This window comes from Geospiza fortis, unplaced genomic scaffold, assembly GCF_000277835.1.
Source record: "Geospiza fortis unplaced genomic scaffold, GeoFor_1.0 scaffold590, whole genome shotgun sequence".
In the NCBI taxonomy this organism is placed as follows: Eukaryota; Metazoa; Chordata; class Aves; order Passeriformes; family Thraupidae; genus Geospiza; species Geospiza fortis.
The window spans coordinates 2,551,594-2,568,063 of record NW_005054402.1 but is presented as its reverse complement, the minus strand read 5'-3'; the positions used below and the strand labels follow the sequence as shown (position 1 = coordinate 2,568,063).

The following is a 16,470-nucleotide window of genomic DNA, read 5'->3' as shown; positions in this document are numbered from 1 at the left end:
TGCTAGTGCAGAACCCGGGGGTTAAACACAAAGAGACGCAGAGAGCTCCCACATGCAGGAGAAGGAGGTTAGGGCACAGCAGCCCCAGCGCTCGCCCATCACCGCGGGGAGGAGGAGGAGGGACAGGCATAGCAACCACAAGCCCAAAAGCAGAAAAGCGCATACCTTCAGCTTGGAATGAAAATCACGAGATTTCCTTCTGGCAAGAACCTGAATGTGACTAGACACCTGCAGGGTAGGGGAAGGGAGGAAACAAAGGAAAAGCCTGTAACCATGGAGATGAAAAGCCCCCTACAACTGGGCAAGCCAAACGTACCTTAATGGCGGCTTGAATTTCTCGAACTTTCTTTCTTGCTAAGACCTGTATGTGACTAGACACCTACATTGTTCAGGTTTATAGGGGGGAAAAAAACAACAAACAAAAGAAAAACAAAAAGCAAATCAAATTTTAAATGTCTATTTTTTTCTTAAAAAAAAAAAAGAAAGAAAAAAAAAAAGAAACTTTTCTGAGGGGAGGAAGTTATTTGCACCTTCAGTAAGCTCTGCTGTTAAAGATACCACATTCCCAGCCAGATACCAAGCTCTCAGCACCAAGGCTTAACAATACAGGTCAAGTCACTGCAGTGACTTGATTAAGGAAATAAAAAAAAAAAAAAAAGAGAAAGGAAAAAAAGAATTGTAACCCACCAGGTTGTGCATTCAGCTGCAAGATAGAAGACACAGTTCACAGCTGGACGCAGCAGCCCACGTGCTTTGGTACCGATCCCATCTACGCCCAGGCCCTGAGCTCTCATATGGGGAGCCCAAAGGATTTCCACCCCATCTGCTGGGGATGCAGAAGCCCACTCTGACCATTTGCCACTAGGCTTGAGATGTAACTTGGCACCAAGAAATTTTATCCATTATTTATTGCGATCTGCAGCTCCAGTGAGGAGATTCAGGCTGCATTTTGAGTCCACTGAAATGCTTTAAATTCTGGCACAAATGACAAAATACTGGCACAACACAGGTCCCTGAATCCCTGCTGGTTTCCTTGGTAATCTCAGCATCAAGTCTGCCCACAAAACATTTATGTAACTGGGGACCAGCAACTTGACATCAGCTTGAGTGATGCCCAGGCCTGGGCCATGGCTGCGTTGCTCAGAAATTTGTGCAAACCCAGTCCTACCCTACACCAGTTACTGGTCAGATGTTGCTGCCTGTGCTGTGAAGGGTCTGGGCCCAAATTCGCATTCCTGTTTACCCAGGGACATACTCAAATCCATGCTGCTGCTGGTAAGGGTTTAATGATGCTGCCCAGCAACACTTGGTAGCACTCAGCATCCTTCATCCTTCTGTGTGAAGGTTTAAAACCTGAAGTGATGGCAAAAACCACTAAAGGGAAATCTCTGATTCTCCTTTGACCCCGGACATACCATATCAGGTGGTGCACATTTTTCCTACATTAGTTACAATTCCTGTCTGGGAAAGAACAAAGCAAAAGAAAAGGAGAAACAATGATTTCCTCCTCTGTAAGACTATTCTGTGACAATAGTAGCAAAAAGCCTGTATTTTAGTAGGGAAGCAAACCATGATGCACCAGTGAGCACAGTCCCTGAAGGCCACCTTCGAGAAGCAGCTCAGGAACCAGTTTGCAGTAATTCAGAGTTATACTGCTGCTTACTGAGCAATTTTGCAGTCAAACACCTAGGCTGAGTATTCACACAGGTTCATTTGTTTTGCTTTCAGTGGAATATTAGTGGTGTTAAAGGTTCTACAAGAAGAACAACTGTTAACATTTAATCGCTCGGTTAAAACTCCAGAGCAGCCACAACCCAACTTTTGTAAGCAGTCAGTTTAAAGTGATTTATGCCTCACTACAGACGGATGTACAAGCATGGAGGGAGACACTGCCACACAACACAGCCCTCCTGCTTTCTTGGTACATGCTGGCCAAGGATCTAACCCCAAGCTCTGCATTTTGACTCCTGAGGCAACTTTATGATCCCAGCACAACTTCCAGTTCCTGGAGCTTGCACGGGCAAGGCAGGGCAGAAGTGGGGACTCTGCCTTTAGTTTGTGATTTCTGTGCCAGTCTTTGGTTTGCTCCTTTTCCACATGCTGCAGTTCTCCTCCTTTCTGATGCTTTTTTCATCCCTTGTGCACATGCTTTCTTCCTGGCTGACAAGGGCCACCACCCAGGGCAAAGCAGCACCCAAAGTGCTTCAAACCCGAGTGCTGGCAGCTCTGTGTGACCCAGTGCCACCTTTCTCTGCCCTGCAGGGCATGCACAGTGTGCCATGGGCCAGCCTCTGCCTGCCCTTTGTCACACACATGCAGGGCCACAAGGGGAATCTCACACCTGACCCTAAAGCCAAGGGACCTCTGCCATTTGTGGAGTGTTTTTAAACGCTGCAGTAACCACTGCACAAACTGCACACAAACTGTGCTTTCTGCAAGGCTGCTGATTGCTGTGAATACTATGAATTAAAGGATTTAGTAATAGGAGATAAATTAATGGTTATGTGGTAATCATGTAAAACAAACTTAAGGTAGTTTTAAGGTTTATTCAGACTCTTACATGAATGAAATCTTACCATGGTCAAAGACCAGGAGCCTGGAGGCTCTTAGGGAAATTTTAAAATTATTTTTATGTCCTGTAGCAACTACAGGTCATAACCTGAGAGCATGATTATGATTAGTTCATTTTTATATATTTACCTCTCATATCCAAGAATCATAATCTCTATTGTACAGCCAAATTCCTTTAACTTTTAAGAAGTTCCATTATTTACCATCTCAAAATAATAATTATATTATAATATTATATAGTTAAATAAGGCACAATGCTTTATGGTTTTGCTTCAACTTTTGAAAATTTTTTTATGAAATATGGGGGGATAATAGCTTCATTTACAGACAGGTTAATAAAAAATGAATCCTCACACCACCACAACATAAACCCCAGAGTTTTAAATATTCTCTAAACAGCATGTGTTTAATCTGAATAGTGAAGTCAATACATCATCCCATCAGAGCTGAAGCACAGACAGCCACTGCAGCCAAAAATGCCAGGTTTTGTCATTCATTGACATGCATACTTCCCCACTGGGTTATTTTACCTGCTTCCTGGTCCGTGTCTTCCCTGTCCTAAGTTTGATGTATCTGGCTATCAATTCATTCCTACCTGAAACAAAGAGAAATTCATGGTAAGGGACAAGCAGCATCACAGCCATCAAAAACCACATTTGAACACACGAGCTCCATGCATATCAGGTTTGTTATCTCACATGTACTCCACTTTTCTTTGCAAACAATTTGCCAGTATTTCTCATTTTTCACCAGTATTTCTCTCCCACCTCCTTATCCTTGCATCTCCTTTCTCTTCCTTACATTTGCCAGTATTTCTCATTGTTCACCAGTATTTCTCTTGCATCTTTCCACGGGCCACAGGACCTGTGCAGAGCACCACGAGTGCAGTGTCTGCCCACCCAAGCCCTGCAGCCCTTTACAGGCAGAGAGGCACCTCCTTGGCCAGCAGCAGTGCCCAACATGATCTCTCACTGGAGAACCTCCCATCCTGGGGCTGACACAAGGTCTGGGCTCCTCCAGGTGTTTTTTGTCCCCCTGGAGCCCTGTGGGGAGGAGTGGCTGCTCTTGAGAAGGTCGTGTGATACCTGAGCCTAAGTGCCAATCACCCAGATGTGCCAGCTCCTCTCCCAGTTTTAATTCTGCAAGGAGGACAGCAAAACCTGTCCTTCCTGCCAGAAATCCTCCTCCAGAGATGGAAATCACTGTCCCAGTCCAGCAGGTTATCAATCAATAACTCACAAGAGTGGCTGCCCTGCAGTGCTGATGCTCCTGTGGGAGCAGGGCCATGAACACAGTGGTTTGTTATTCAGAGCTCTGTTTCTCTTGGAAATGTGAAATACTTCCAAGTCTCTAAAATGGCTATTTGACTCTTCTTCAGTCACACACTGTGCTACCTAATGCAAACTAACATCTTCTATCCAAATAATTTCCTTCCCAAGTATTGCTGACATGGAAGATAACACGAGTTTTATGTTGTGTCCTGTTTATTTTCACTGCATATTATGTTTCTTCTCTATGGGTTGTAGTAACTTAAATATACTTGTTCAACAAGTTCTAAGTTACAGAGCTATTTGCATTCAGCACAGGGGAAAAGCAGCCCGTGTGTGGAAAATGAGAAAACTGATTTAGCAGTGAGCTGAAAATGGGGAGGTTAAGAAAATAACTTGTCACCCACCAAGCTATTTTGAAGTGGATGAGTACATAGCTGGGGAATGCAGAAAATTATTTTATCAGCCAGGGCTTCAAACCCTTACAGCTTTAATGTTGTGGGGGAGAGACGGGGACGTTTTGAAGTAGCCTGAATATGTTTGAAATGTATTTTGTCGACTGAAAGATTGAACACATTTAGTCAAACTAGACTTTTTCTTCTGCCTCCCCCTGTAAGCCTCATTGTATCAAATGCCTCACGGTTCCTGTCTCTTTCATGTTTGCTAAATGGGTAGCAGAACATGAAATATCAGCTCAGAGCAGAGCTGCGTTTTTGTTTTGGTCTGGACTGCGTGCCACGTTTCCCACAACATGCCACTGGGTTTGGAGCTCTCCAGCAGGTCTCTTCAGGACAAACTTCAAGAGGTAAATTCTGCGTGAGCAAACAGTTACACAAACCAGCCACATTTCTGCACACAAATGAGGGATTTCCGTACGCAAACAGACGAGCAGGTAGTTACCTAATTTCATGCGAAGGCCTTGTCTTTAGGCTGAACATGAGTTCTGCAGCCTGCTGTGCTCACAAAATACTTGCCATTTGAAGTGAACATGTGCCTTTGTGTTCATGGGGTGAAACCAGGGCACGCTCCACCTCTGTATCTCCCTGGTCTCATGCTCTTTCTCATAACCCAAACAGAAGCCTGCCTGCAAGGGCAGCCCTCTGCAGCCTGCTGAGATGCAGAGATCACCACAAATTCCTGCAATCACCAGTGTGATAGGTGATATGGATATTTTCCTATTTCTAAGTGCACATTTTGATTTAATTGGGGAATGTCCCCCTTCCAGAAAGTACCTGCTTTGCATATGCTTAAGTATGCGCACACATTAATACCCAGAATGGGCTTTTTGTGCTGCAACAATATTGTCAGGTTGTTCTGATCAGCAGCAGGTGACTGTGCCAGGTCAGTGATGCTGTAAGGTGAGGTAAAGGATGCAATGCCATCTCTTGTCCCTCTGCCTGTGCTGCAGATGTTTCAAATATCTGGGCACAGCACAGGTCACTCCAGCCACCCCGTGCCCATCAAGGCAGCCCTATGCCCTATGCAATCCCTGGCCACAGCTGAGGTTTCACAGCTCTCCTCCCAGACAAGAGAGCTAAAAAGCTACTTTTAAAGTAAAGCTCAGGTTCCCAGGCAGCCATTTGACAGGAAAAGCATCTTTATTCAAAACACCAAGCACTGAAAGTCTAGACTGTATTATCTGAGTGCTTCTCTGGTTGAGCCCCAGTCCACCCATGAAATACTCACAGGGGGTTTCTGTAGCCATTATCTGGCTGGCCAGGGCTATGACTAACAGGACTGCAGTTTTGGCATGTGCCTGCTTCCCTTTAAGCTGAAGGCTACTCAGAGCCTAACTCCAGAAGACTCAACAGGGTGGAATAATTTGCCTGAACTTGCAGGGAGGGGGAACTCCACCAGCAGCCATAAAAAGTGGCAGAGGTGAAACTCAAGCCATGTTTTCCTTACCATCATGTTTTCAACACAGCAAAGACACAAGCATCAGGTTTAGCCAGAGCAGGAGATACTGAAGGCTCACTAAATACCTTCTCCCTGCCCACAGCAATCTGAAAAGACACAAATTCCTTCTTGGGCTACCAAAAGCCATAAACACAAACAGAAGCACTGCCTGATATTAGATGCCCCCAACTAAAAGTTTACAGCCTCAATGCTATCTACCAAACACTGTTGCTCTTCTTTACCAGCTCTGACAGATAGGGACAGGAATGATCTTATCTCCAGATCAACTGAAGTCCAAAGAGGATTTTAAAGAAAGGAAAGCTTAATAATCCTAAAAACACCCTTTCCTGTTCTTGGGAATGAGAAGAGTCTGAAACAAAAGGAGGCTCATGGAACTTCTTTAACTGGCCATTAGAAACCTTAGGGTGAAAAATGCTCATTAATAAATAGATCTGTTTTCTCTAGAAGAGCTCAGCTGTGGAAATACTTTCCATATACACCCTCCCTCTGTCTCCTTGTCATATAGATCTGGGAAATTGCCTGGCAGAAGAGAAGAGGTCAGATTTATGAACTGTAAATTTTCAGCTCTTTTTTTCCTGTCATTTGCTGTGACAGTCTCCTGCTTTGAATGTTTTGGTTCAGGTATCAAAGAGAGGCATGGGGAGGTGCCTGGTTAGATAAAACATCTTCACAGCACAGGAATCTTTTCCAAGGATCTTGAAAAGATCAAGAGAGGACCACAACAAATATTTTACATAGGCTGCTGCTTAGAGTTTGCTTTTTTCCCCCTTAATTCAGGCTTTATCTGTCACGTCTTTCTGTGTCGTCAGTGCATTGCAAACTATAATTCTCCCTGGACTGATGCTGTGGAAGAGGCATTTTGTGCAAAGGAACATCTTTTTTAATCATGGCATGGAGTAAAAAGCGAGTTCAGCTAGAAAACAGCGCAGATGCTAAAAACCTGTGAGGCTTTGTGGACAGCCAAAGCTCTCAAAGCTCCACTGTGGCCCCTCCAAGGGCTCAGCTGAGTCCCCAGGGCAGCCCTGCTCCAGCCAAGCCTTGGCACACAGGCTCCCTCCACCTTCCCCATCCACTGCCCCATCCCTGAGCACCCTCAGCAGGGGAGCGTGCGGAGATCCTGGACACCTCTCAGGCAGCAGAGAGCTGACACTTCTGCTCCTCTTGCTCTAAACAAGCAGGAGCAGCTGCAGAGTGGGGCAGCTCCCCTCCCACCGCCTCTGCCCGGGGGAGGCAGTTGTTGCTCCAACAGAGGGCCCTTGTGCAGGGAGCCTCCCCCACCAACGCTGTCTGCAAGAACAGCCTAAAGCAGCCAAGCATCAGCCCCCACAAAGGTCTGTGTGAGGCTCCTGGCTTCGCCCTTGATGCCAATGGTGTGTTTGTCCCCCTCACCCAGCACCAGCAAGGCCCTAAAGGTGAAAACCCACCCTTGCCTGAGGAAGGCATAACTGGCATCCCCTCCACGGGCCAGAAACAGCACCAGCACCACAGCATCACAGGCAGCTCTACCAGCACCTGCACAGCTGTGGACAAGCTCCAGGCCATGCTGTGTCCCTTTCCTGTGTCCCTCCTGTCTGAGCATCAGTGCTCAAAGCCAGGCAACAGGGCAGGGAGCTGGTGCATCACGTCTGAGCAGCGGCGGGCGTCTTTATTTAGAACATTAATGACACAAATTAAACCTCTGCCCTCCCAGCTCCCACTAATAGGCACTATCCAATTGGGATAAAAATAGGCAAGTGTGGGAAGTAAAGCCAGCTAGCAACTTGAAAATGGACAGCAAATTTTAAAAAGTTTCCATACTCAGCCACATAATTCAAGTTACAACCAAGTAGAAAAGCCTACTTTTTTCAGATAATGAAACAGTCTTAATCTCTTCAAATTCGACAAGACTGGGGCTCAGAACAGGTATGTCCCATCCTGACTGAGAAGTCTGGGGACAGACCTGCACAATTTCATCTCCCAAATCATTCTCACAGCCATGTTGACACCATAACAAAGGTTTGTTCAGCCAGTTTTGGTCAACTCCACTTCTGCTTGGCCTGCAGAAAGCACAGTGCTGTCCATGTGCCTGGGGGCCAAATTTGGAGAGCTGGTGGGACTTTTTCTCCATGAGGAAGCAGCTGTGAGTGCTCTCCTGGGAACAGCACCCAGCTCTTTGTCTGGCTACCGAGCAGGAGCTGGATGCAGATCCCAGCCCAGGCATGGACACCGTCAGCGGGAATGTGCTGCTTTGAACCCTCTCCCCATCAGAAAGGGGGCACAGAGCCCTTGGGCAGCAGAGCTCACAGCCTGTGGGGGGAAAGCTGCTCTTCGTGGTGCTCAGCCCAAGCAGTTTTCCACTCTGTTTTGCCAGAGGAACATCCGGCTTTGGGAGACCTCGCCTCAAATTCGGCAGCACCGCTTCCCGAAGGCGCCTCACGGCTAAACGGGCTAACAAAAAGCCTCTTGTAGATAAAAGAGTTCTGCGAGTCAACAACTGGCTAAGCAGTTTAAACCTCTAAGTAAGGCATCCTCTATTTAAACGTTATAGGCAAATCTAATTTAAGCTTTTAAAAATATTACGGGCAGGTGTTTAAGTGGCGGGCACACTGGGCTGGGCTGGGCGCCGCTTCCCAGGCGGGCAGCATTTTGTTCAGCCAGGCTTTCTGCAGAAGGGCCACGTGACAGAGGCCAAATAAACAGCATCTGGGGATTTTCAATTACAGACCTTCACCCAGCATGCCTGCACTGTAATCTCTACCAGATGAGGCTCAGGCCTCACTATTTTCAATAATTCACACACTGTGTACACATAACATGACAATAAGGGCATTCATGCAACCGCCTGATTCGCACATCAAAGCTCCCAAATGGCCAGCTGTAAGCATGCTTACTGCTGAATAATTCATTCTTTTCACAGGCTTGAAAAAACGCTCAGCGGGAGTTGGCAAGCTTGTGTTCTTTCCTGTGTGGTATGCTAAACTCAAATTTTGAAAGAGGTACAGCCCCACTAAAAAGAGTCAGAGATACAACTATTTAAATGTGCATATGCGAGCTTTCGGATGGCTGCTCACAGGAGCAAAAAAAAAAAAGGAGAAAAAAAAGCAGTTCTACATTTCTAAGTGGATAGCAGAGATAAGAGGAAATAACCTACACCTCCTCTGAGGCAGGTGGTTAATAGAAATAAAATGATAAAGCTGTTTTCTGGCTGGTAAAGTATCTTTACACATATTATTCCTGGCTAAAAATCTTGAATATACCAGGCACATAATAGTCAACAAGTTCAGCAGACTTGAAATTTCCTCATACTTAGCATAAATTTTCTAGTAGATGGCAAAGAGCAGTTTTGTTAAGACTGACACATGTGAAAAAGGCAAACACAGAAACACCAGAGCTAATTCTGTAACTTCTATTTACTGTTCTCACCGATATGGGTTGAATACTAATTCCTACATGATATTTTAACAACTTCAAACTTGCAGCTGTGTCTCTGAACATTTAGCTTGCAACAAGTGAGAGCGTTCCAGATTTTGTAATACTCTGACTTAACACAACAGAACCATCTTTTCTTTAGGAGATTAAAAAAAAAAAGGGAGAAAACAGAAGGGTCTGCTTCATAATATCAAGTTTTCTTGACTGTCAATCAGTGCCTGAACCAGCAGGATCAACTAGTCATGACCTCTCCTTATAGCAAACACATGCTGCTTACCAGCTGTGGGCTGTGTTTTTTACATCCTTTTCTCTATCATTCAGAATGGCTTCCTCCTAATCACAATAATCCCAAAAGTGCTAAAACATATCAATCGTCCTCTAAGCCCTGCCTACAAAAGGCCAGCCGTCCGACCTTTATGGGCTTGTCCAACAGCAGCTGATACTTCATTCAACTACAAATCCAATTTAGCAGTTACAAGAGGTTTAGCATCACTGGAAAAATATTGGTGTTGATCCTGCACTCTTAAGTCAGCAAATATTCCTTTGCCATATTGTTTAGCTTTTTCTGCCATATTTACACTTCTGCTGGATTTCCCTGAGTGCCTTTAACAACAGCATTTAACCTCTGAACTGGTAATATTTATAGTTGACCAAACAGCGATTTTTAAAATATGTTTACCACAAATACAGAAACATAAGCCTATTTGAATTCCAACTGTTATAATTCTGAAAAAATCCCCAGCCAACAACCCTAAAAACAAACACAGTCATTTCACTCAAAACCATTGAGCACCCTTTACGTACCAGTTATGCAGGATGTTATTTATTATAGCCCTTCGGGCAAGTTCATGGCAATTCTCTCACTTATGTATTTTTAATTGTCAAGTGAGCCAAGGCAAACACTCCCTTGATCTCCCCCCCTACACCTTTGCTTTTTCTTTTATTTTTCCCCCCTATTTTTCTGAGGTTTTTTGGTTTTTTTTTTCCTCTTTCTTTTTCTCCTCTTTAAGCAGCAGTAAGTGTCAGAGGGCTGGGGCCCAGGACACAGGCAGGTCTCACAGTGCCCACGGAATGGGATAGCAGCAAAAAAAAAATTAACTGTGTGTCTTCGACTTGTTGGAGCTTGTTGGTGCTCTGAATCCTTTGGGATCCAAGGGTCTGGCTCAGAATTTGGGTAAGGACCATGTACAGAAGTGGCTGCACAAGGACAGGACCAGGAGGGGACAAAGACCTCAGGGTTCCTAAAACAGGTTTTAAGGGCTGCCCCAGTGTAAGGGCTGTGTGTATGCACACACACAAAAAACTACAATCACCCACTTAAATATTATTATACACAAATTAACTGCTTGCCAGGCACACCCTAACTGGGCTGCCCAGGACGAGAGGGGAAAGCAAAGATCCCAGAAACAAAATAACCGAAATAATCCCTTCAGATGCTAATGAGCGAACAATTACAATGAGTCATTTAAGTTATATCATAATCATACTTCCAAAGAAAAGAACTTTTTGTGTATTGTATTAAAACCAACAACAATAAAATGATCCCAGATTGAATCAAGACCACAATTTAATTTACACAGCAAAAGGGAAATGACCTAATAGTAGCACAGAAAGATATTCTCCTCATGTCAAGTCTTAATCTTTGGGTTTTATCCCAGCTTCAGTTTTAGAGAAAACAATGAAAAAGACCCATAGACACATCTGGTTCAAAAGTGTTCATTGACATTAATGCAATGCATTAGATTCTGTTTGGCAGGTCTTCATACTGGGAAATATTCCACATAAGAAATGTTTATTAATTTTCTTCTGATTTTTTAAAAACAGAGGCAGAACATATTTCAAAAAGAGAGGAGTGATCCAGAGAGCTCTCTGAATATTCATTAATTAATATTTTGTCAGTGTCAGTTGTCTCAACAAAAGAAGGTTTTACAATTTACTCTAAGACCCATTTAATTAAAATTTAAATGCTACAAAAATGCATGGGGGTTTTTTTGTTGGTTTTTTTTTTGCCCCTAGTAATAATTTTCCACTTACAATAAACTGTATTTTACTGCAACCAAAAATGCATTTCAAAACAAATAGCAATTTTTAGGCTTCAGAATATACAAAGAAATCCCCACAGGAGAAAAAAAAAATCCCCAAACTTTGACCTTTGCCATATCTCTGGATCAGCTACAGATGTTTAGCAGATTATACAAAAACCTAGATGTCCTTAATCTGACATTGTGGGGGTTTTTTCCCTTGCTCTGATAGGAATTGTCAGCAACCCCTCTGCAAGAGCCCTGTTCGAATTCCACGTGCAATTCCCGGGCTGTTTTCCGAGGTGGCTGCAGGGACATTCAGATTTCTCAGGGACAGGAGCAGCCCAAGAAAGGAGCAGACTCTTGCCCAGCAGAAAGTCTGATCTGGACAGGAATCCTTCAAACACACAGACAATGGGCTGGCTGACCTGTCATGCATGATGGATGAGTTAAGGGGATTAAAACCACTATTTGCATTCGAATAGATAAAAATTAGCAAAATAGAATTTCTCAGTAGGTGGCTTCAGTTCTGTTTGTTCTCATAGGCAAAATGAAGTTCATTTTTAAAGGAATTGTGGCTGTTTAAATAACGCTTGTTTGCAGAGAAGAAGTTCTGGGTGCTGGTTTGCTTCCTATTGTTTATTCTTTAAGAAAGACACTTTAACTATCACAAAAGTATCCTTTTCTTTTCTCCCTATGTTTATTATTAGAGCATTACACAACCACAGTGTTCTAACCACTTTAAATTCTATGTATTCCTTAATGCTTACGTGTTTCTAAGCTGCATATACCCCCAAAAAAGTGGTTTGAGTTCGGGGAGAGATAATCAAAAAGACCAAAAAACTACATTAAATTGTGTATTGATGCTTCAGTGAGGTCCTGAGTATGAGGCTGTGACTCAGGAACCGTAAAAGGCAGATGCTTGAATCAGTACATCACAAAAACTCCTTTTGACCAGATTCATATTGCACACACTGATGGTACTTGAAAGACTCAGAGATGGCTGCACAAAGTGGCCTAATGAAAGGCTGGCCTGGCAGAACAGCATTATATTGTTTATACAACATATCCACCAGAGAAATCCATACAGACAAACGGGCACACACAGGCAGGCAAGCGGATGTAGGAACAGCAGAAACACCCACGGAGAGCAACCAAGACCTGTCTGTCTGTCTGTCAGACCAGAGCTGTGGACATCCTGCTCCTTGCAAGGCTCTCAGAGCCAGGAGCCCCCAGAAAATCCAGCACTTTCTAAACCACACATCTGTGTAGTGCCAAATACGTTGCTGAGCTCTGCCTGCTGCACCAGTGAGCTGCAGCCAGACCAGTGAGACATTGCACCCTGCCCTACAGCAGCACCAACAGACAGCAAAGCTGAGCACCAAGGAGGCACATCTATTTCACAAAAGAATGAATTATTCAGCAGATTGCTTCCAGAGATGGCAGCAACCAGCAGGAAAAGCTGTGACACCGTTTCTCAGCTCAGCATTGGATGTAAGGAGATTTTAAGAGAGCAGTGTACTTCTCCCACCCAGTGATGGGGTTCTGGCCACATCCAGAGGCTGTCTAAAACAGGGCAGTGCCAGAGCCTGCAGCCACACAGCTCCATGCATCCACAGGCAAGAGAACACCTGCTGAGCTGCCTTCATTTTCAGCCCTGCACTGGGATTTCGTGCAACTCTCTGCAAAAACTGTTTGTTTAGCTTACGACTTACTTACGTGGTGTCTGCATGCGTCTCATGCAGTTAAGATGCTTTATTTTCACAGCAGGTGCAAAGAGGTATTTAAATTTTCATTATGTCCAGGGTATTTGGCCTTGGTTTCTGTTAGATGACAGCTTCTGACACCAGATGGGCCAAGTGGAGAAACGGCATATGAAAGAGCTTGGGACACATCCAACACCAACCTTGGTTTCCAAGTTATTTCACAGGCACAAAGTAGCATTTTGTGGAGATTTTATAGCTAACAATGTCATTCTAGCTACAGTACAATAAACATTTTGCACCAGTTACAAACCCACAAGAGAGACCTACAACATACTTGAGTTACAGGGTAAGTAATTTCTTACAAACTCAGTCTCAAAACACATTTAAAATTGAGACTCCTTTCGCTCTTTTTTTTCCAGCTGAAAGAAAGACCTGTCCATAGCTCCTTTCCATTGGATCAGCTGCTCATTCCCACCTTCCTGCAGAACCCAATTGGGTCACTGATGTTCCAGCTAAAGTGGAGGAGAACAACATTGCTGCACTTCTGAAGGATTCCCAAGACACCAGCTCAAGGGGAGAAAAAGAAACCTTAATGTCATGATAAACTCGGGTGTCAGAACGCCACAAGCTGTCAAAGAACAGAAGACATCACTGCTTATTTTGAAGTCCAGCTAAGAGATACAATAATGAAAAGCTGAGTAATCAAATAATCCTGCACCATAATGCATTTTGTTTGGAAGTGTTCCTCGTAACCTACCCATTTGTCAGAGATAAAAATGCCTGCCTGGCTCTCCCTGCCTCTCTGCCCCAGGCTCCAGCATCCCACTGTACATCCCAGGCAGGGTAAATACCATGCTGCTGATTTCATTATCACTGAAAACCCCCATTCATGCCTTTCAAAATCTCCAGGCTTATCTTGGAGAATCACAAGAAAATTGTGCTTTGTGTAGCCACCAAATGTTTTAGAACCCTAATATTTGTAATCTTTGTGACATTTTGTTTTTAGTCAAAGTGGTTGCTTTGGTTGATGGGAGGGCTCTTTAAAGAAAAATAATTTAAGGGGTAGGACAAGCCAGAGAACAGAAAGAAAATCACAGTTATTTGTCATCTTTTTACCATTTATTTGTTTCGGTGGTAAATCACTGCTTTCTTTTGCTTCTCAGCTCATGGCTTTACTTTACATAACATTTATTCAAAACATGTATATTTGGAAACCTTTTCTTTGTTTGTTTTGGATAAATGAGTAATGAAGTGCAAACACAGTTCCACACGCAATTCCTAATCCCACTTTCTTTAGGCCTGATGCAGTGGGAGAGAAACTTTACAGGTCCTTTTGTGCCATGGACATGGGGCTGGAAGAGGAGACTGGGCTTCATGTGCCCAGTGCCTGGGCTCCCCTCACAGTTTTGCCTGTTGCAGATGTTAGCTCTCTACATATGGTGGTGAAAAGGTCCCTGAAAGCTGCCTGCCCTCCACCCACACCCATGGTTATCCCAGACACCAGTGGTTTCTGATCCTGACAGCAACAATGGACACTTCAAAATGAGCAGAAGGGCTTTCCTCCTCAGCTCCATCACAGACTCACAGATTCATTAAGGCTGGAAAAGATCTCTGGGACCCCTGAGTCCATTAACCCAGCGCTGCCGTGCTCACCACCAAACCTTGTCCCCAGGTGCCACATCCCCAGATGCCTTTAGGACACTTCCAGGAGCTCAGGGCTGGCATTAGGACCAGGATGGGGGCACATGTCCCAGCCCAGCCCCACTGCTGGCATCTCCAGATACACTGGCAGGGGCCATGAGCAGGGGCAGCTTCACACAGCAGAGGAGCAATGTTTAAATACACAGACACACAGACACACACACACACACACACACACACACACACATCTGGAACCGAAGTCAACATTTATTAATGTAGCTTAGAGATTTCTGCCCCTACCAAGCTCACAGTTTGCTCCTAAGACTTTATCATCTGTTTAGTCTAACCTGCTGGTATGGTAATCAGCAATCTCCGGTGCATAAAATTATTTCATTTTTCTTCTAATTGTTGGCACTTTATGCATTCTTCCCTCCCCTCTTTCAATGTGCTGTCTCTCCTACTATCTCCCTCCCTCCCTCTTCTCCCCCAGCCCTTCTTCAACAGTGAGGACAAGTAACACCAGTCCTTCCCCTTTCCTGGCTCTTTCCAGGATAACCCTCCATTCCATATGGGTTCATGTTGGAAGAGCCCTTCCCTTCTGCTTGGCCCATAGTGTGCAGCCTCCACACCACAGCAAGGTTTAGGGGTGTTACTGCCTGCTGGGCAAAGCCCTGACCAAGACTCCTGCACCTGACCTCTACCTTGGCCAAGGCTGCCTGGATGCATCTTGACACATGGAGAAGAGTTCCCAGTGAGGAAAAGGGCCTGAGCTTCATTGACAGTAACAAACAAAAAACGGTTTTAAAGTGTTAAATACTCTACATTTGGATTCAGCCAAATATTGCCAAAACACAGGCAGTGTACAGACTACTACACTGTATCTTAGCTTCTGCCAACTCCACAGGGCACCCAATTCCTTACTTTTACAAACTTTGAAGCACTGCACTGTATTTTAAACTTTATATGTTTTGGTTGTAAAGGCATTTTCCCTGAGGCAGCTGGCAAATCCATCCCAAACCTGGCTATGACACCAGTATCAACATTTTAGGACACACGAGGTTGTTGCTACTAAAAGACCAAGAAATGGGCATTGGGTCAGCCAAAGGAACTCCATCTGACACCAGGCTTAGCTATCACATGTGCACAAAGAGAATAAATTAGTGCTGCAGAGGCTTATCAAGAGTGCTTGCAAGAGTGACACCCCTTTCATCGTTGTGAGATGCATATGAATACGTCAGGACTCACCACTCCAGACACTAAATTGAGCTATAGCCTGATTTTCCATAAGGACTGGTGGACATGGTAGTGTTAGGTTAACAGCTGGACTTGATGACCTTAGGGATCTTTTCTAACCTAATTGATTTGTTGAGTCTCTATGACATAAGAACAAGAAGTAAAAATATACTTACTTACCTCAGAGGCTCACAAATGTTTATATGAAGCTATTAAAAAGCTGAGATTTAAAACAACACATCCATTTAAAAGAAAATGAAAGGTTGTTTCTGGTACAGCTGATGCAGTTATATGTTTTCTGCTGGGGGAAATTTACAGCCACATTATTGCTGTCAAGGAGGGTAGTGAGCCACAAGGATTTCCAGATGCCATGTGTGAAGTTTCTCATTTCCCCTACCATACTGAAGTACATTATCACCCAATGCAAACAAGCTTTAAAAAGTGTCCGTCACTAAAACATGTGTGGCCCCCTTTCCTGGACTTCTGAGATTTGGGGTTTTTTCTTCTCCTTTCCTTTCTTTTTAAGCCAGATGGGAGAGGGCAGTGCAGCACTGCCTGGGCCCAGGGCTGATCACACTGATGCTGACAGCAACGCTTTGGGCTGCACCCAGAGTGAGAGGCACTCTGTCAGAGAGTAAAAAGTGTCCGTCACTAAAACATGTGTGGCCCCCTTTCCTGGACTTCTGAGATTTGGGGTTTTTTCTT

The 16,470-nt window shown here is 44.4% G+C and overlaps 1 protein-coding gene across 1 annotated transcript in view; it reads right to left on the bottom strand.

Moving 5' to 3' along the window:
• Positions 1-16,470, bottom strand: part of TEAD1 (TEA domain transcription factor 1) — a 155,560-nt gene that overhangs the window by 41,167 nt on the left and 97,923 nt on the right. The window contains exons 3-4 of the mRNA XM_014309112.2: positions 3,102-3,166; positions 166-228 (exon numbers count right to left, since the gene is read on the bottom strand). Of these exons, the coding sequence (XP_014164587.1) occupies positions 166-228; positions 3,102-3,166 (128 nt within the window). The remainder of the gene's footprint in view (positions 1-165; positions 229-3,101; positions 3,167-16,470) is intronic.